Genomic DNA, 21,202 nt, shown 5'->3' on the forward strand with positions numbered 1-21,202 from the left:
GGCCCAGGGGACTTATCTATTTTGACATTTTCCAAAATTGCTAACACCTCCTCCTTTTGAACCTCAATTCCATCTAGCCTGGTCGACTGAACCTGAGTGTTCTCCTCGACAACATTGTCTTTCTTCAGTGTAAACACTGACGAAAAATATCCATTTAACGCTTCCCCTATCTCCTCTGATTCCACAAACAACTTTCCACTACTGTCCTTGATTGGCCCTAGTCTTACTCTCGTCATTCTTTTGTTCCTGATATACCTATAGAAAGCCTTAGGGTTTTCCTTGATCCTATCCGCCAACGACTTTTCGTGTCCTCTCCTCGCTCTTCTTAACTCTCCCTTTAGGTCCTTCCTGGCTAACTTGTAACTCTCAAGTGCCCTAACTGAGCCTTCATGTCTCATCCTAACATAAGCCTTCTTCTTCCTCTTGACAAGTGCTTCAACTTCCTTAGTAAACCACGGTTCCCTTGCTCGACAACTTCCTCCCTGCCTGACAGGTACGTACTTATCAAGGACACGCAGTAGCTGTTCCTTGAAAAAGCTCCACATTTCGATTTTACCCATCCCCTGCAGTTTCCTTCCCCATCCTATACATCCTAAATCTTGCCGAATAGCATCATAATTGCCTTTCCCCCAGCTATAATTCTTGCCTTGCGGTATATACCTATCCCTGCTCATTGCTAAAGTAAACATAACTGAGTTGTGATCACTATCACCAAAGTGCTCACCTACATCTAAATCTAACACCTGGCCGGGTTCATTACCCAGTACCAAATCCAATGTGGCCTCGCCCCTTGTTGGCCTGTCTACATACTGTGTCAGAAAACCCTCCTGCACACACTGCACAAAAACTGACCCATCTATAGTACTCGAACTATCGTATTTCCAGTCAATATTTGGAAAGTTAAAGTCCCCCATAACAACTACCCTGTTACTCTCGCTCCTGCCGAGAATCATCTTTGCAATCCTTTCCTCTACATCTCTGGAACTATTCGGAGGTCTATAGACAACTCCCAACAGGGTGACCTCTCCTCTACTGTTCCTAACCTCGGCCCATACTACCTCAGTAGACGAGTCCTCAAGCGTCCTTTCTACCGCCGTAATACTTTCCTTGATTAACAATGCCACATCCCCCCCCCCCCCCCCCCCCCCACTTTTACCATCTTCGCTGTTCTTACAGAAACATCTAAATCCTGGAACCTGCAACAACCATTCCTGTCCCTGCTCTACCCATGTCTCTGAAATCGCCACAACATCGAGATCCCAGGTACCAACCCATGCTGCAAGCTCACCCACCTTATTCCGGATGCTCCTGGCGTTGAAGTAGACACACTTCAAACCAGCGTCCTGCTTGCCGGTGCCCTCTTTCGAACTTTTAACCCTATCCCTGACCTCACTACTCTCAACATCCTGTACACTGGGACTACAATTTAGGTTCCCATCCCCCTGCTGAATTAGTTTAAACCCCCCCGAAGAGCACTAGCAAATCTCCCCCCCAGGATATTGGTACCCCTCTGGTTCAGGTGAAGACCATCCTGTTTGTAGAGGTCCCACCTACCCCAGAATGAGCCCCAATTATCCAGGAAACCAAAACCCTCCCTACTGCACCATCCCTGTAGCCACGTGTTCAACTCCTCTCTCTCCTTATTTCTCACTTCACTAGCACGTGGCACGGGTAACAACCCAGAGATAACAACTCTGTTTGTTCTAGCTATATTAACTGTTTTCATAGAATAAACATTGTTTTATGTAAAAATACTGAAGATCTCTGTTGCATAACATCTGGAAAGTGGCCCTTGTGCTCCTCATAACCAAAATATATAAAAAGTTGAAGGTCAGGTGAACTGCATGATGTACTTTGGCGTTCTCTGAACCCTGGCCCATAATAATATTTTAAATAATAGATTTTCCAGGCAAGGACTCCAGATGTTGATCTTTCTTTTCAAATGTTGGTGGACCAACTGTGTATTTCCAGCATCTGTAATAATCTTTATTAGTGTCACAAGTAGGCTGACATTAACACGGCAATTCAGTTACTGTGAAAATCTCCTAGTCGTTACAATACGGAGTCTGTTCGGGTACACTGAGGGAGATTTCAGAATGTCCAAATTACCTGACAAGCACGTCTTTCAGAACTTATGGGAGGAAACCAGAGCACCCAGAGGAAACCCACGCAGACACTGGAAGAACATGCAGACTCCACACAGATAGTGACCCAAGCTGGGAATGAAACCCGGGGCGCAGGTGCTGTGAAGCAGCAGTGCTAACCACTGTGCTACTGTGCTACCCTCTGACGTTTTGTTACACGGTAACCATAGGTTGCCTCAATGTGTCACTTAAATCTTCCAAAAGTGATCTTGAATTTTCAATATGCCATTTGGAATTTTTTCCCTGTTGACCCCAGTGGGGTATATTTTATGATTTTTTGATCTTAGCACAGAGCTTCACATCCCAATACTGATGTGGAGAATTCTAACATGAAACTGAATTTAATCCCCACTACACCAGTAAAAATCTCTAAATCCTTTGGACCATAAATAGGATTGAACTGATGTAAAACAGTAAATCAACAGCCATACCCTTTTGCTTCCACATTTCATTATTCAATGTATTTTTAAAAATATAATAAACATAAAACTAACCTGAACAGGACAGCAAAAAGGAAAAGCATAACAGCCAACGTGATGAGAAGATATGGAAACAGCGCTGCAATGGTTGCCATTGTGAACAGTACTATCAATGCCACATGCAGAAAATTCTCAGCATAAAAAGGTAGCCTCACATCTATTTCATCCATGTCCTTCGAAAAACGGTTAATTAGCCTTCCACTTGGGGTGATGTCAAAGAACTTCATTGGACAGTGCAAAATCTTTTTTTAAAAAGAAGAAAACACATTAAATGCCATTTCCAAATTAAGTGGTTATTAACAAAGTGACTATGAAGTGAGGCTTATGTTAGTATTTTTCAATAACTCTTACAAGATGATTGTAACCAGTCGGCTGTTTCCTCATCCCGTTTTAGAAAGTCTGTCTGCCCGTTCTGCCAGACCATTGGATGATGGCTAAATGGTGCTGTTCAGATGTGATTGATACTTTTTGATTTCATGAACACTTGGAACTCCCTTCATTGTCAGGAAAAAAGAAAATTCCTGCGGATGCTGGAATCTGAAACCGAAGAGAACATGCTGGAAAATCTCAGCAGGTCTGGCAGCATCTGTAGGGAGAGAAACGAGCTAAAATTTCGAGTCCAGATTACGCTTTGTCAAAGCTGGGTGGGGCACCTCTTTTCTCTGCCTACAGATGTTGCCATACCTGCTGAGATCCTCCAGCATTTTCTCTTTGGTACCAATGTCGCGGACTAGGAACTCTGGAATGCTGCGAGTACAAAAGCTTTGCGGGAGTTTCTCTATTCTGCCAATCACAGCGTAACTAGACCACGCAAGGCCTGGCAAGGCCTGGCCAGCGAAACAGGAATGCCCGAGCCAACCTCGGATTGAAAAGTACCCACCTGATCACACCAGAAGGTGAACACGACCTTGCCACCCCTCGAGACCAAACCCGCCCAAGTACAACCCCCTCCAGTGAGCCTGACACCACCACCATCATCCTCGACCCCTCCAAAAGCAACCATTAATTTACGCAAAGCCAGCCCTGCCATCCAAGAGCAGCCGCCGACCCAGGAACTGGGAAAACGCACCGGCTTGCAAGTGAAACTTAAATTATGCAGCTTCAAGACACCTCCCCCCCAGCGTACTCCTGGCGAACATCCAAGCGATTGAGAACAAGCTGGATGACCTCAACGCTAGACTTACCTCCCAGAGCGAAGTAAGGAACCTGCTTGTCAGAGACATGGCTTACCCCGGCCACACCAGACTGCACCATCCAACCCGAAGGCTTCTTGATCCACCGGGTGGACCGCACGATGGCCTCAGGCAAGTCAAAGGGCGGGGCTGTTTGCCTCCTCATCAACACCTCCTGGTGCTCGTATGTGGTGTCCCAAGCGTGCCACTGCTCCCCAGACCTAGAATACCTGATCGTGAAGTGTCGCCCTTTCTACCATTCACGCGAATTCACCTGTGTACTCATCACAGCAGTCTACATCCTACCCCAGGCGGAAGTGAAGAAAGCACTTGACGAACTACACTCCACCATCAACAACCAAGAAACAAATCACCCTGAAGCCGTGACAATCGTGGCTGGAGACTTCAAACAGGCCAACCTCAGGAAGGTTCTACCCAAATTCCATCAACCTATGTCCTGCTCCACCAGAAATGCAAATAACCTGAACTACTGCTGCACGAGCATCAAAGACGCCTACCGCTCCATTCCCGACCATACTTTGGCAAATCCGACCACAAGTCGGTACTCTGACTTCCGTCTTACAAACAGCAACTCATGCGTGCTGCGGCAGTCAAGAAAACAGTGCAGTGCTGGTCCGTGGCATCAGAGGACATCCTCCACGACTGCTTGGAGTCTGTGGACTGGTCTATATTCAAGGCCGTGGCAGCTAACCTGGGCGAGTACGCAATCACCGTCACAGACTTCATTAGTAAGCATGTCGAGGACTGTGTACCAAAGAAGATAATATGTCTATTCACCAATCGGAAACCCTGGCTCAACCAAAGGGTTCACTCCCTGCTGAAGTTCCGGATGGAGGCGTTCAAGTCTGATGATCCTGATGTATATAAGAAATCCAGGTACGATGCACATAAAGCGATCAGAGAAGCCAAAAGACAATACCGCATCAAACTAGAGTCCCAGGCCAACGACACAAACCCATGACGTCTATGACAGAGCTTTCACAAGATCACAGGCTACAAAGCACGGCCAGGCGGAATTTCTGAGGTTGGAGCATCCCTCTCCGATGAACTGAACAAGTTCTCCGCCCGTTTTGAACAGTCAGCCAAAACACTGGTGCCACCCGCCCTAACAGTCCTGGACACACCCATACCACTATTACAGCCTCAGAGGTAAGAGCTGCCTTCTTGAAAGTAAACCCGCAGAAAGCGATGGGCCATGACGGAGTCCCTGGGCGAGCACTCAGAAGGGAGATAGATCACTTGGTTGCATGGTGTACCGAAAACAACCACTCTCTAAACATCGGAAAAACCAAGGAACTGATCATTGACTTCAGAAAGCGTAGCACGACACAGACCCCTGTCTGCATCAATGGCCCCGAAGTGGAGATGGTCGGCAGCTTTAAGTTCCTGGGAGTCACCATCACCAACAGTCTATCCTGGTCCACTCATGTGATGCAGCAGTCAAGGAAGCCCAACAACGTCTCTACTTCCTTCGGAAGCTAAAGAAATTCAGCATGTCTGCATCGACTCTCACAAACTTCTACAGATGTGCCATAGAGAGCCTCCTATCTGGCTGCATCACAGCTTGATCTGGCAACTGCAAGGCCCATGATCGCAAGAAACTGCAGAGGGTGGTGAACTCAGCCCAACGCATTACACAAGCTTGCTACCCTCACATTAATTCTGTCTACACCTCCTGCTGCATAATGAAGGCAGACAGCATTATCAGAGACCCCTCCCACCAAGGCATTGCCTTCTTCCAGACCCTTCCATCAGGCAGAAGACACAGAAGTCTGATGACCCGCACATCCAGGCACAGGAACACCTTCTTCCCCACAACTACTAGACTCCTCAATGACTCTCCGTCGGACTGATCTGTTCCCTGTAAGAAGACTATTCACGACGCCCTAAACTGATCTTGCTCATGTATTTGCTTTGTTTGGCCCTTGTTCCGCACTGTAACCAATCACTGTTTGTTGATGTACCATTTGTCAATGTACCATTTGTCAATGTACTCTGTCAATTATTCTTTTGGTCTACTGTTTACATTCCCTTGGCCCCAGAAAAATACCTTTCACTGTACTTCGATACATGTGACAATAAATCAAATCAAAATCAAATGATGGCGTGAGGGCATATGGTGTACTTCCATTCATTTAGACTGGACAACTATCAAGATGAGGAACATCAACCCTAAAAATGAACCTGCAAAGTCTACATGTACCCATACCTGTGGTCTTAGAACAGTACAGCACAGAACAGGCCCTTCGGCCCTCAATGTTGTGCCGAGCAATGATCACCCTACTTAAACCCATGTAACCCCCCCCATTAACCTTAAACTACGGGCAATTTAGCATGGCCAATCCACCTAACCTGCACATCTTTGGACTGTGGGAGGAAACCGGAGCACCCGGAGGAAACCCACGCACACACGGGGAGGACGTGCAGACTCCACACAGACAGTGACCCAGCCGGGAATCGAACCTGGGACTCTGGAGCTGTGAAGCATTGATGCTAACCACCATGCTACCGTGAGGCCCACCGTGAGGTCTTCTTGGCCACTCCCACAGGTGTAAGGAGGCCGAAGCTGGGAGCCTCTGATTCTCCTGGCATTATGAGCATTGCTTCACCAAATCCCCAATATCCGAATTGAACCCGGGCCATCAGACGTAGCTTCTCGTGAGCATCATCATTTTTGAAACCCCAGGGTGACTGTTGTGCAGCTCCATTAGGATTGGGCACCAGGAATCAACTTCCGGCAGGGGAGAAGAGCGGTCGCGGGTAACGGAGCTCCAGTAGTCGCATCCCGTTCGCCAGGGGGAAAAAAACGTGCAAACCGGCTGGACTGCCCCCCCCCCCCCCCCCCCACCCCCCACTGCGGCGGCAACCACGAGGCAGGCGGCGGAGTAAAGGAGGACTCACGGCCCGACCAGAAGCCTCTTTCTCTCTCAATGCTCCTGACCCGATGTGTGGGTGAGTGAGGGAAAAAAACGAACTTCCCCTTTTTTGTAAAACAAACTTTTTGAAAAGAAAACTCTTAAAGAGAAAGAACCTTTTTTTAAAAACATTTTTTGAAAAAGGGGCTTAAGGGGGGGAAAAGTGTCAGAGGAGAGCACGGAGGGGGAAAGAAAAGGGAGGAAAAATGCCAACCGGCGCACAAAGCAGCGGAATGGAAGGTTTGCTGCAACTAAAAGAACTGGGCAGACAGGAGCATTTTCCCCTTGGGCCAGGGGGTAACTGGAACTGGAGGCGCTGAGGGAATATCAGCAGAAAAACAAGGCAGAGGCCAGAGCAGACATGGAGGCCGCAGTGCAGGCAGCAATGGCTAAGGCCCTGGCGGAGGTGCAGCTCGCCCTGGGCAGAGTAGAGGAGAAACTGGAACCCCAAAAGACGACCATTAAGCAGCTGGAAAAAGCCACGACTGACACGAGCGACCGGATCACGGCCCTGGAGAAGGAGGTGGTGAGACTGGTCACAACGCAGGGGAGCCTGAAGGGCAGAGTGGACGATCAGGAAAACCGCTCGAGAAGGCAAAATGTCAGGATAGTGGGCCTACCAGAGTGGTTCGAGGGTAGAAACCCACAGCATAGGTGGCCGAGATGCTGGGCAATTTAGTGGGGAGGAAAACTTTCCCCAACCCCCAGAAATGGACAGAGCACACCGGTCGCTGGGCCCGAAGCCCAAGGCAGGGGATCAACCAACGGCAGTTATAGCTAAGCTGCACCGTTACCAAGACACGGAAACAATCCAGCGCTGGGCCAGGCAAAACAGAACCTGCAAATGGGAAGGACACCTCATTAGTGTGTACGAGAACATTGGGGCATGCTTAGCCACGAGATGGGCCGAATTCAATAGAGCGAAAGCAGCTCTTCACAAGAGCGACCTGTGTTTTGGTATGCTGTACCCAGCGAAACTCTGGGTCACACATGCGGTAGTCGGTATTAGGGGTATTACGGTACCGAGGTTGGAGGTACCTGATACTGTAAGATCATTGGAGAAGCCTGCCTGCTGATTCCGCCCAGTAGGTCGGAGTATAAGAGTCTGTGTTTCCCTAGCTGCTGCATTCTGCACCTGCGCTGCTGGGGGAAACATCTAGTTCAATAAAGCCTTCAATTGTCCTACAATCTCGCTTCGGGAGTTATTGATCATGCATCACCTACCAAGAAAGGTAAATATACTTTGTTCAAAAAGACAATAAAAAACATTTATAAAAAAAGTATTGGGCACCAGCCTGGGCGGGGGAACCATGGGGGATCCCCACAGGATAGAATCATAGAATCATGAAATCATGGAATTTACAATGCAGAAAGAGGCCATTCAGCCCATCGAGTCTGCACCGGCCCTTGGAAAGAGCATCCTACCCACTGTAGAAGGGACTTTAGTTAATATATTACTCGACACTCAGTTCTTCTCTTTTTACAAGGTAGAGCTTCATGTCGTCAATGACGTTTTCTCGCGTTCCACCATTAAGGATCATGTGTCGTAATTTGGACAATGTGGGGTCCTTCTGGGTCCAAGGCTTAATTTGTTTCGCAGCACGGTAGCATGGTGGAGGGCAGCACGGTAGCATGGTGGTTAGCATAAATGCTTCACAGCTCCAGAGTCCCAGGTTCGATTCCCGGCTGGGTCACTGTCTGTGTGGAGTCTGCACGTCCTCCCCGTGTGTGCGTGGGTTTCCTCCGGGTGCTCCAGTTTCCTCCCACAGTCCAAAGATGTGCGGGTTAGGTGGATTGGCCATGATAAATTGCCCGTAGTGTCCTAATAGTAAGGTTAAGGGGGGGAGTTGTTGGGTTACGGGTATAGGGTGGATACGTGGGTTTGAGTAGGGTGATCATGGCTCGGCACAACATCGAGGGCCGAAGGGCCTGTTCTGTGCTGTACTGTTCTATGTTCTATGTTCTATACCGGCAAGGTGTCTAAAAAAATTTAAAGTCACAGTTGGTCATGAAAGTGAAATAGATTGATTCCAACCTTTGACCATGCAGTCCTTTCAAGATCATGAGGTAGAAGTGTTTCTTTAGTTTGAGTTGATTGATTGCATTGGCAGGTTTCACATTCAAGAACCAGGTTTGTCATGTCCTTGTTGACGCCTGGCCAATATACTGCCTGTCTTGGTCTTAGTTTGCATTTCTCTATGCCTAGATGACCTTCATGTATTTTCTGTAGTATCATGGGTCTTAATGTCATAGGAATAACTATACAATCGAGACAGAGTAAAAATCTTTCGACAATAGTGAGTTCAGATTGAATGTTTCTGAATTTGGAACAGTGCCCTTTGGGCGAACCATGGGTTACGGGGATTGGGTAGATACGTGGGCTTCAGTAGGGTGCTCATTGTAAGGGGCGGTGCAGACTCAATGGGCCAAATGGCCTCCTTCTGCACTGTAAATTCTATGATTGTTCAGATGGTCAATGACACATTGCAACATCTCATTTTTGTTTGTCTCATATCTGATGAGTTTGAGTTTGTCTACCGAAACAGAAAGAGTTTCAGCTCAAAGCTGCACTTGGGCTTCAATCTGTTGAATGAACTCTGGTGGTTGTTCTTCTGTGTTGGTAGAACGAGATAATGCATCAGCAATTATCAAATCTTTGCCCGGTCTGTAGACAAGTTGAAAATCTCGTCGCCTTTACTTCATGAGAATACGCTGTAATCTAGGAGTCATGTCATTCAAATCTTTGTGAATGATGTGAACTAGTGGTCGGTGATCAGTTTCAACCATGAACATTGGTATCCATAGACGTAGTCATGAAATTTGAGAATTTCAGTAAGTAAGCCTAAACATTCTTTTTCTATCTGAGCATATCCTTTGCTCAGTGGAAGCCATTGATCGCGATGCAAAAGCAACAGGTGTCCACAAAGAATCATCATCTCTTTGAAGAAGGACTGCTCCAATTCCACTTTGACTTGCATCCATTGAAATCTTCGTTTCTCTTTAAGAGTCAAAGAAAAAAAGAACAGGTGCGGTAGTCTGACTTGAGGTCCAACCATTATGTGTGGTGCTCAGTCCATGAAAACATTGTGATTTTATTGATAAGGTGACACAGAGCAGTAGTTCTTGAAGATAAGTTTGGTATGAGCTTTCCAATGAAATTTACAACGCCTAGGAATCTCAACACTGCTTTCTGTTCCTCTGGGACTGTCATCTTCTGAATGGCAGCAATCTTATCGTCTGGTTGCACACTATGTTCTGAGATTTGATCACCCATGAATTTTAAAGTTGAGATATCAAAATTGCATTTGGCTCTATTTGAAATGAAATGAAAATTGCTTATTGTCAAAAGTAGGCTTCAAATGAAGTTACTGTGAAAAGCCCCTAGTCGCCACATTCCGGCACCTGTTCGGGGAGGCTGGTACGGGAATTGAACCATGCTGCTGGCCTGCCTTGGTCTGCTTTAAAAGCCAGCGATTTAGCCCAGTGCTAAACCAGCCCCTCTTATTTACCTTTAAGCCAAATTTATTGCAACTCTGGAAGACTTGCAATAGCCTTGCATTATGCTCTTCACATGTAGATGACCAAATGATGATGTCATCAACGTAAACTTGTACTCCATCGATACCTTCAGTCATTTGTTCCATTGCACAATGAAAAATCTCCGATGCTGAGATTATACCAAACAGTATCGACCAAACGGTGTGTTGAACGGACACAATTTATTGCTTGTATCATTCAGCTGCACTTGCCAAATTCCTCTAGTGGCGTCCAGTTTAGAGAAAATTTTTGCATTTGCTATTTCGCTGGTGATCTCTTCACGTTTGGGTATTGGATAATGTTCACGCTTTATATTCTTGTTTAGATCTTTAGGATCAATCCATCGCACACCATCAAACTGATCCAATCAGTTGGTACTGTAATCTTGGAGATGATTCCAAGATTCTGCATGCGTGCAAGTTCTTGATTTAACCGTTCACGTAACGGAGCAGGAACTCTTCTAAGAGGGTGTACCACTGGTTTGGTATTTTGTTTCAATTGAATCTTGTATTAAGATGGAAAAGTACCCATACCTTCAAAGACGTGTGGAAATTGATTAAGAATCCCCTGAATATCTTCCTGTACAGGTGGAAGAGCTTTACTTTGAACGAAGTGAAGATGCTGACAGGCTTGTGCACCTAGTAGCGAAGATTGATTGGATTCAACAATCTCGAACCGTGAGGATATCGCGAAGTTGTGATTTGTCACTACAAGATAGCAATATCCCAATGAGGTAATTGCGTTGCCATTATAATCACACAATTGGCAATCTGTTTTCTGTATCTTAGGACTTAGACTAAGTTCCGAAAGGTCATGAGTGTTTAGCAAGTTTGCAGAAGCTCCTGTGTCCAACTTGAAGATGATTTTGGAACGATTTACTTGCAGTGGTGTGTTCCATTCGGATTCCGTGTTGATAGATTGTACTATTTGATGATTAGAAGTATCATTTGCAGTAGCGTCAAACTTCTCAATAATTCCGACAAAGAAGGAATATTCTAAACTATAAACATCAAGGTCATTATCAGTTTTGTCAATTTGAGAGATTTCTGCAGTTGTGTCAACACTTCTTACATTCATGTGTGTCTTCTGTAGATTTGAAGATTTAAATTGTGTTCCTTTAAGTTAAGTTCTGCATTGCACAACAAAGTGATCGAGTTTGCAACATTTTGAGCAAGTTTTTCCAAGTGCTGAGCACTTTTTATGTGAGTAGGTGTGTCCACACGTCATGACGTTAATTTTGTCACATGCAAATTGGCTTTGCGCATGCGCAGAACGTTGGTTCTTCCATCACGCGTTGTTTGGTGAAGTACGCACGTGTCGGTTGGAACCGTGTGCGCAATATGGCTGCCATCCGAAACGTGCATTTTTCTGACCTGTGCCACAAATCCAACATAGTCGGTCTCGAGGTTCGTTTTCGTGTGCCCTTTTCCTTTTTCAGAATCTCAAAGTGATGACATTTAGACAATTTATTCACTCAACACATTTCAATAGTGTCTTCTAACTTCATATCTTTTTGTCTTAACAAATGTTCTCTGAATTTTTCATCTATGATAACAAAAACGATTTGATCTCTGATCATAGAGTTTGACAATATAGAGAAGTTACAGGTTTGAGCTTTGAGTTTTAAATTTGTTATGAAGCAATCAATAGATTCCCATCTTTTTGCATTCTTTTCTTAAAGATAAATCTTTCATATGTTTCACTTATTTAAGTCCTGCAGTGCAGATCAAACTTTTCAATGACAGCATTATATTTAGTTTTATCTTCTTACATTGAGAATTTGTTTTTTAAATTTAGAGTACCCAATTTTTTCCAATTAAGGGGCAATTTAGCGTGGTCAATCCAACTAACCTGCACATCTTTGGGTTGTGGGGCCGAAACCCACACAAACACACAGAGATTGTGCTAACTCCACTCGGACAGTGACCCAGAGCTGGGATTGAACCTGGGACCTCGGCGCTGTGGGATTGCAGTACTAACCTCTGCGCCCCCGTGCTGCCCTTCTGTTGAGAATTGAAAGGAGTTATACAGTTCAATAGCCTGTGGTCCAGCCATTGTTAAGAATAATGCGAGTTTTCTATTATCACTGGCATTGTCTAAATCAGATGCAGAAATGTATAGCTGCTGCATAAATACTTTCCAGTTTACATCAAGTTTACCAGATATCCTGAGCTGTCATGGAGATTGCACTTTCTCCCTGAGTTGGGGATTTGTCTGTATATTGAAGTAGCAGTTCTGGAAGCAATCTCGTCTTTAAAGTCTGAGTCGCGTGCTAGTTTTTCTGTATTTTTGCTAGAGTCTAACTAATCTATCTGAATTACTTCAGCAATATCCTTGTATCATGTTATATTCCCTGCCTTGTTCTCCAAGATAGCCAGATATGTAGTGTTAACAAAGTAACAGATAATAAACTAATAATACTGAATCTATAGTACAGTAATCAATATTCTCTCTAACTATTAAACTACACTATAACTCAACCTCGTGCTAGTTTCTAAAATGAAATCTCCCTCTGCTTTCTCATCAGCGTTTCATCATCTTCTCACACAATTCCTCGAGATGCTGCCTTATATACAATAACTTAGTAATGCCATCTAGTGTTGAGTTACACATAGTTTCTGTTGTTAGCCCTTTACTACTCTCGCACTATACATATCATTACAACAGCGACCTCTTACAAAACCGGAAAAGGGGCTAAGCTCGTAGGCAGTGGGAGGTGGCTCAAGGCGTCCACGTGGCCTGTATGCGCTCCAGAGCAGTGCTCGCGGAAGTATTTGTAGGCCGCTAGTAACAAGGCCCAATGTTGGATCCAGGCTGAAGCAATGGAGGGAATTGCATTATGCTCTTTGAAAAGGCCCAACAAAGGCTTGTGGTCTGTTACTATTACGAAATGCCGGCCATAGACGTGCTGGAGGAGTTCTTTACACCAAAAAGTAACAGCAACCTTTCCTTCTCAATTTGTGAGTAACGCTGCTCTGTATCTGTAAGGGCCCGAGACCTGCAGCCAATGGGCCTTTCTGTGCCACTTTCCTAATGATGCAAGAAGACTCCATAGGGAGAGGTATTGCATGTCAATATTAATTCCTTTCTGGATTTGTAGTGGGCCAGTATGTTCGATGATAGAAGTTGCAATTTTACTTTTTCGAAGGCTTCATCCTGTAGTGCCAACCATGACCACCTCTGGTGCTTCTTCAGTGACAGATACAGTGGTGACAGCAAAGTGGCCAGATTTGGAATGGATTCCCCATAATAATCAACCCCAAAAAGGATTTAAATTCTGTTGTATTTTGCGAGGTCAGTGCCTCCTTAATGGCCTTGACCTCATCATCCATGGGATATAGTCCTTTCTTATCCACCTGTTAGCCTAGGTCGGCCACCTTGCCTGCCTGGAATATGTATTTCTCCCTCTTGAGATATATGCCTGTGTTGGAAAATCACCTCAAGTCCTCCTCCAAGTTTGCTAGATGCTCTCGTTCAGTAGACCATCGAGATACATCATCGAGATGTACTGCCACCTTGGGTAGCCCTTGAATATTTTCCATGACACACTGAAAGATGGCGCATGCCGACGAGATTCTGAAGGGCAGGCCTGTTTATTTTTACAGGTCATTATGGACCTTAATCGTGATGTACTTTCTGGATGGTTTATCTACTTTGAGCTGGAGGTGGTTGTGGTTCACGTCAAGTTTTTGTATAGGTGTTGGCCACCTGCCAATTTGGCACACTATTCCTTGATGCATGCCATGGGATACTGGTCAAGCCTTGAGATCTTGTTAACTGTAAGTTCATAATCCCCGCAAAGATGGACTGACTTGTCAGGTTTGATGACGGAAACTACAGATGGGGCGCTCTCGGCAAACTGCACTGGCTGTATTATCCTGAGGTTTACCGACCGTTCAAACTCAATTTCCACCTTCACAAGCTATGTGTATGGGGCTGGCTGTGCCCTGAAGTTTTTTGGCAGATTATCGGGGTTAACATAGATTTTGGCCCTGGCCCCTTTTATTTTACTGTGGCCCTCTTGGAAGACTTTGGGGTATTTACTATTAACCTCATATCATCCACTAGCTCCCAATTTAAACATTTCTAGCCAGCTCAGTCAGATCTCCTGTCGCCAATCCCTGCCCTTGAGACTTGGCTGTATCTCTAGCACAATTATGAGCTGGAGTTGGTTCGACTGCTGTCTATATTGTATCAAGGTTGTGGTGTTTCCCATGATTTTCAGCGGTTGACTTGTATGTGTGGCTAGGTCTGGCCCTGGTATCCCTTAAGGACTGAATACCTATTTGGAGGCATAGAATGTCTGTTGCCCGATGATGGAGATGGCAACTCCCATATCTTCCTCCATCTCTAAAGAATGATCGTTGACATTCAGCTTTATCTTTATTGGGACAACCTTGGTTGTTCCTCTTCAGAGGGATGGTATACTTATAAAACATAGGCCTGAGGTGGCCTTAACTTCCTACCTGGGTGGTTTGTGTACTGCCGATTCTGGCAGCCTTGTCTAAGTCATGCCCTTCTGCTACACTTACAATAATCCAGCGGCTGACACTTGTATTCCTCCAGAGAGGTTTCCTGGGTACCTCTGTGGTTACCCTGCCATTTCTTAGAGCAAGGAGGTTTTGCGGCAAGACTCGCTGTTGATTTCGAAATTGGGCATTTCTTGCAGGAACACAGTGTTATATTTCACAGGAGTAACTGTAATAACATTGTTGACGATTACGATGATGATGATTATGATGAGGAAAGTGAAGAAGCAGATGGGGAGCCAGAAGAGGAAGACCATGAAGTTTATTTAGATTATTTGGCATTAGTGCCGAGGTTGAAAGTCAGATTTCAACAGCAGACAAATCGGTTGAAAGCAAATCAATTGTGAACAGACAACTAGTAACTGAAGGAATAATCCCCACTTTGGAGAAATTGGCTCCAGAGAAGCACGGTGATTTATCCTATGCACACGGAATAGTTCCTGCAGTGAATTCCCAAACAGGGGCATTGCTTCAAAAGGCTGAAAGAGTTGGTGACTGAAAGGCCAGCCAGAAAACCGGTCTTCCGAAAGATGAAACAAGATCATGTATTTGGTCAAGGTTCAGGTGACCAACAAGAAGATGTTGTTAATCTGCAAGATTGAACGTGCAATGAAATGTGTATAGGGAACATGTTTGAAATTGTTATGCATATTGTGTTTTGTAAAGCACAGTTAGATTGGTATACATGATATGTTTGAAATTATTGTGTATATCAAGTTTTGGAGGGCACAGTTATATTTGTTGAACACACATTTCCAAAGGAAGGGGGATGTGGTGATGTGCATATGCATACTAATGCATATAGTTAGATATACGACCTTCGACCAGCAGGTGAGGATAGAGATCTACAAGGTGATTCCGCAGAACTGGGGAGTCGTCAGTAAGTCGTACCAGAGGACAGTCACATTAGAAGTAGCTCCAGTATAATTCACTTGTTCATCACCATTTGGGGTTATTGGGTTATGGGGATAGGGTGGAGGTATTGACCTTGAGTAGGGTGCTCTTTCCAAGAGCCGGCGCAGACTCGATGGGCCGAATGGCCTCCTTCTCCATTGTAAATTCTATGACTAACAAGCTTGGGTGAGCATTAAATCTCCTACTTGTTTGATAAGTAAGAAGTCTTACAACACCAGATTAAAATCCAACTAGTTTGTTTCGAACCACTAGCTTTCGGAGCACAGCTCCTTCCTCACGGCATCTCTGCATCTTGTTTGATAAGGTAATTGAAGATTGTGTTTATCAAATAGTATCTGACAGACTGGGTAACTTTGGCAATATCACTCATTAGGATTATTAAGAAACTAAATTAGCAGAAACAAGAGCTTGCAAATATATTGTGCCTTTAACGTCGTGAAATATCCCATAGTACTTGGCAGATTTTCACAGTAACTTCATTGCAGTGTTAATGTAAGCCTACTTGTGTCAATAAAGATTATTATTAGCTGCATTACTAAAAAGCATTTGACACCAGGCCACGCATGGAAATGTTAGGATAAATACCCAAAAGCTTTGTCAAAGAGGTATGTTTTCAAAGCAGCTTAAAGGATGCGCGAGAGAACTGGAGAGGTTCAGAAAGGGAATTCCAGAGCTTTGGATTTAGGCAGCAGAAAGCCCCAATGGTGGACTAATTTAAATCAGAGATGCAGAAGAAACTCACATTATCGGAGCACAGTAAGAAGTCTTACAACGCCAGGTTAAAGTCCAACAGGTTTGTTTCGAATCACTAGCTTTCGGAGCACAGTTCCTTCCTCGCGGCATCTCCGCATCTTGTTTGATAAGGTAATTGAAGATTGTCTTTATCAAATAGTATCTGACAGACTGGGTAACTTTGGCAATATCACTCATTAGGCTTATTAAGACAGATTTGATTCGAATCACTAGCTTTTGGAGCACCCTCCTTCCTCAGGTGAATGAATAGATGGGTTCCAGAAACATATATATATGGACAAAGTCAAAGATGCAAGACGATACTTTGAATGTGATTAACTTTCTCTCCAGTTGCTCCGTCTGGACCTGTAAAGACTGAAGTACCTGCAAAGACTTGCTTCAAAGTATCAGCTTGCATCTTTGACTTTGTCTATATATATATTTCTGGAACCAACCACTTGATTCACCTGAGGAAGGAGCTGTGCTCCGAAAGCTAGTGATTCGAAACAAACCTGTTGGACTTTAACCTGGTGTAAGACTTCTTGCTATGCTCACCACATCATGACATTAAAGGAGCGCAGGCTTCAAAGGGTTGTTGGCTGGAGCAGATTACAGCAATAGACATGAGGCAAAACAGTATCTGGGAAAAAAGGACAAGAATTTTAAAATGCAAGTGTTGCTGGACCGGGAGTCAAAGTCGGTCAGCAAGCACAAGGATGATGGGAATTGGTGAATGTTAGGATACAGTCAGCAGAGTTTTAGAAATGCTCACGTTTACATGGAATGGAAGATGGGAGACTGCCCAAAAGAATGTGCTAGTCTCAAAGTAATGCCTAATTGGAACGATTGAAAAATTCCACCCTATTTGGAAATTAAAACAATATTATAAAGGTCTTCTTGCTGTCTGTATACTTGTATACTGCCATAGGATTTGTGATGTAAAGTACATATGTCACATTGCTCATTGACTGAGTTCTTTGCTTGTCTGTGTGGTGCACTGACCTGACATGAACTGCACTGAACAACTGTATTTGCAAAACTTCACTTCTCGTAACCAATGATAGTTTCTGGTTATACAGTAACGAATCAAAACTGACTTCAAAGGTTCCAGTGAGGGCTTTTGCATCAATCACACAAGTGAAAAATAGGGCCTTGTAAACTGCGGCAATTTACTAAAATTGCGCACTGTGTGCACCATCTAATAATTTTGGTGCACCCATAAGGGGGGGGGGGGGGGGGGGGGTTTCCGCTCCTGTTCTTTTTTGGGGCGGATTTGGCAACAGGAGTAGAAAATCTTGCAATAGGCCCAAATCCCGTTTGACAATGACATAATAATGTGACATGATTGTTTCCGCCTCCGTCAATCATCATGGGAATCCTGGGGCGGGATTCTCCCATACCCGGCGGGGCGGGGGGTCCTGGCGGGACGGAGTGGCGTGAACCACTCCGACGTCGACCCGCACCTTCAGGGCAAGGCCGGCGGCGGAGTGGTTTGCGCCCCGCCGGCTGGCATGGAAGGCCTTTGGCGCCGTGTCAGCCAGGGCCGAAGGGAGTCTGCCGGCTGGCAAGTGTCCGCACATGCGCAGGAGTGCAGCGGCTGCTAACGTCATCCCAGCGCATGCGCTGGGGGGGGGGGGGTTCACCTACGCATTGGCCATCGTAGAGGCTGGCACGGCTGACGTGCAGGAAAAGAGTGCCCCCACGGCACAGGCCCGCCCGCGGATCGGTGGTCCCCGATCGCAGGCCAGGCCACCGTGGGGGCATCCCCCGGGGCCAGATCGCCCCCCCCCCCCTCTCCCCCCCCAGGACCCCAGAGCCCGCCCACGCCGTTGGGTCCTGCAGGTAAGGGACCTAGTCTGATCCACGCTGGCGGGACTGGCAAAGAACCGGCGGGACTTCGGCCCATCACGGGTCGGAGAATCGCCGGGGGGCCGCTGCAAGCGGCCGCCGAAAGGGGCAGAGCGATTCACGCCCCCGCCGGATCTCCAGTGCCGGAAAATTCAGCGGACGGCAGAGGTGGGATTCACGCTGCCCCACCCGGTGATTCTCTGATCCAGCGGTGGGGTCGGAGAACCAGCCCCTGGTGTTGAACATTGGGGGCTGGAGTCTCCGTTTCTGAGGCTGAGTGTTGAGGCCATCATGAAAACGGTGGAGTTTCACAACGGCGTCTTCATGTCCCCAGCTGCAGCGATTCAACTGCTCCCAAGGGGCTAGCACGGGCGGATTATGAATCACAACACTCTGTTAACGGAGCGGCGGCTGATTCGCCAGATCCGTGATGGTTGCGATTTCTCTCCTGTCGCCAAACCCGCCCGAAAAGAACGGGAGTGGAAACCGCCCCTTATGGGTGCACCAAAATCATTAGATGGATTCTCTCCTGCACGCACGCAAGCGTCCCAGGAAAGATGGCCGCAAGGAGGGCAGCACCGCGATTCCGGGTAAGTCAATAGATTCCGGGTTCGTAGATAAGTTAAGGTATATACAAGTCAGGAAAACAGTGATTAAACAATAAGTCCAAATCATATTGAGTCCAAAACCCATTATCATGGTGGAATGTCTTTCCTGTTGGGTTGGTGAGTTGGTGATTTTGACGGGGGCATGTCCTTGTGAACGCCATCAGTGTCCCTGTGCATAAGGAACCAAGAAGTGGTCAAATCACTTTGTTGTCTGATTTGGAGTCTTTCTTTTCTTCCGATGCTTGTGATAGCGATGTTCGATGGCATCTGTCCTGAAAGCCAGGTTGCCTGTTGGTAGTGCAGCACACGTGTATTGGGAAGATGCATCTTCCAGCCATGGTGTGTACTGAGCTGAGCAGTAACAATGTCCCTCATGGGCAGAGTTGTACCATGTCGTACCAGTCGTAGTTCCTTTGGTGTAGTCTTTGTCGTTGGTACGCGTTGTGTCGTTGTCTTTGATATGGTATTCAGATGTCGTGACGTTGTGTTCGCTGCGCTCAAGGACCACACTCTGTGGATAATACGAGTCCGTCACACAGTTACTCGTGTCAGTGTGCGTTGTGGCATCTGCTGTCACCTTGAACATGCTGTCACTGAGGTTGCGGCGCTCCCTGTCTGGAGTCAAGTCCGCCTTACTTGAATCAGTGTTGGCGTTGGGTTGGTCCCCATCTGGATTCCGGTCTGTGTTAACTGAGTCAGTGTTGGGTCGTTGGTGCTCCTCGTCTGGAATCTTAGCAGGTTCACTGGAGTACGCGGAGATTTCTTGAAGCTGCACGTCTGGAGTTGGAACAAGCAGGAATGCATTGACTTGTGGAGAGGTTCGAGCGAATGAGGTTGGAAGTATCGTGGTGTCACTGGAGTCACCAGTGGTGTCACAGTGATCGTCGAGTGCCTCTGTGCACACCAGCTGAGGACTGTCACTTTGCACATCTGGCATGGAAAGTGGGATGCTGCCGTCACTCGTCTCACATACCGTGAATAGAGCCTCAGTAGCTGCTTGCTGTTCACTTGGGATGGGCAAATTGTCAGTGTCTTAATTTGGTGGCGCAAACAATGTGGGTGGACTTGGGCTTGAACCGTCACCGTCGCCTTGTTCTGCACTGGAGCATGATAGACTGTCATGATCGTCCTGCTGTGCGTTGGAGTGTGGTGGACTGCCATGGTCTTCCTGCTGTTTGCTGGAGCATGGCAGACTTGCATCATCTGCTGCTAGCTGGTCAGAGGAAGTTGCTAGACCCTCATGGTCTTGGTCCTGCAAGGACTGCGCGTTGGAGTCTTGCGTTGCTTCTATCGTGGAGGCTGTCCACGAGTTCGCCGCGGAGGCTCGTGACACTTGTAATTGAAAATACGGAAAAATTTGTCATTTGAAACATGGAAGTCTGGCAATATCTGGTCTGAGAGAAACCTGAGAGGATACAGTGAAAGATCCCATGAAGGGTTAAAAGCAGCTGCAAAGAGCAGGATTATAAAATGCACATTCTTTCTCACAAGCAGGCTTAGCAAACACACAGCATTCTTGTATTAAGCTAAAACAATGGCTCACACCTTCGTTGAATGTAACTATCTTAAGAAGCACCTGGAAAAGCATGGATGAGAGTTTCAATTGAATTAAGTGACGAATGTTTAAAACAGGCACGTCTTTCAAGTTATAACTAAGTGGATTTTTAGCATACAGCTCAAAGCAAAGGTTTCACACGTTCATTGAAATTAACTCTCTTAGTAAACAGCTGGAAAGGAAAGGATGATATTCAGTTGAATTTGGTGTCAATTCTAAGTGTGAAATTCTACTAATACCAAGTAAATTAAAAGAAAATTGGAGACAACTTGTCTGCGAGAAACATAATTTAAAGTCAAAATCAAAGGCAAAGTTATGAGCTGGGGACAATTGGAAAATTAAACTATTGACATGACAGGAATTAAAAGTGACACCTCTTGAAACCAAAGCATTTTGAATATCACAAAGGAACTTTGAACATCACAAAGGACAATGTAATCAGATCTGAGAGGTGAGGTTATGCCCAAAATGAATACTTAGTTGTATTAGAATGTTTAGATCAAAGATATTTTTTAACAATTAAAGTGAAATAAGTTAATTGACAATAAGGTAATAAAAACTTAATAATTGTTAGAAAGAGAATATAAACCCAGGGAGCAGAAGCAGAAGGAGAACTCGGAGAGAGAAGGAACAAGAGAAGCATATTCAGCTTTCATAGCTCTGTCATGGGAAATATGAGAGAAGCAGCCGAGCTTAAACAGCTATACGTCTAAGGAAGACTAGAATTTAAACAGGAGTCAGAGTCAG

The 21,202-nt window shown here is 45.7% G+C and overlaps 1 protein-coding gene across 1 annotated transcript in view; it reads right to left on the minus strand.

Moving 5' to 3' along the window:
• Positions 1–21,202, minus strand: part of LOC119971294 (multidrug resistance-associated protein 9-like) — a 331,741-nt gene that overhangs the window by 54,176 nt on the left and 256,363 nt on the right. Inside the window, exon 25 of the mRNA XM_038806659.1 lies at positions 2,639–2,865. Within this exon, the coding sequence (XP_038662587.1) occupies positions 2,639–2,865 (227 nt within the window). The remainder of the gene's footprint in view (positions 1–2,638; positions 2,866–21,202) is intronic.

The sequence above is a fragment of the Scyliorhinus canicula genome, chromosome 9 (genome assembly GCF_902713615.1).
Source record: "Scyliorhinus canicula chromosome 9, sScyCan1.1, whole genome shotgun sequence".
Lineage (NCBI taxonomy): Eukaryota > Metazoa > Chordata > Chondrichthyes > Carcharhiniformes > Scyliorhinidae > Scyliorhinus > Scyliorhinus canicula.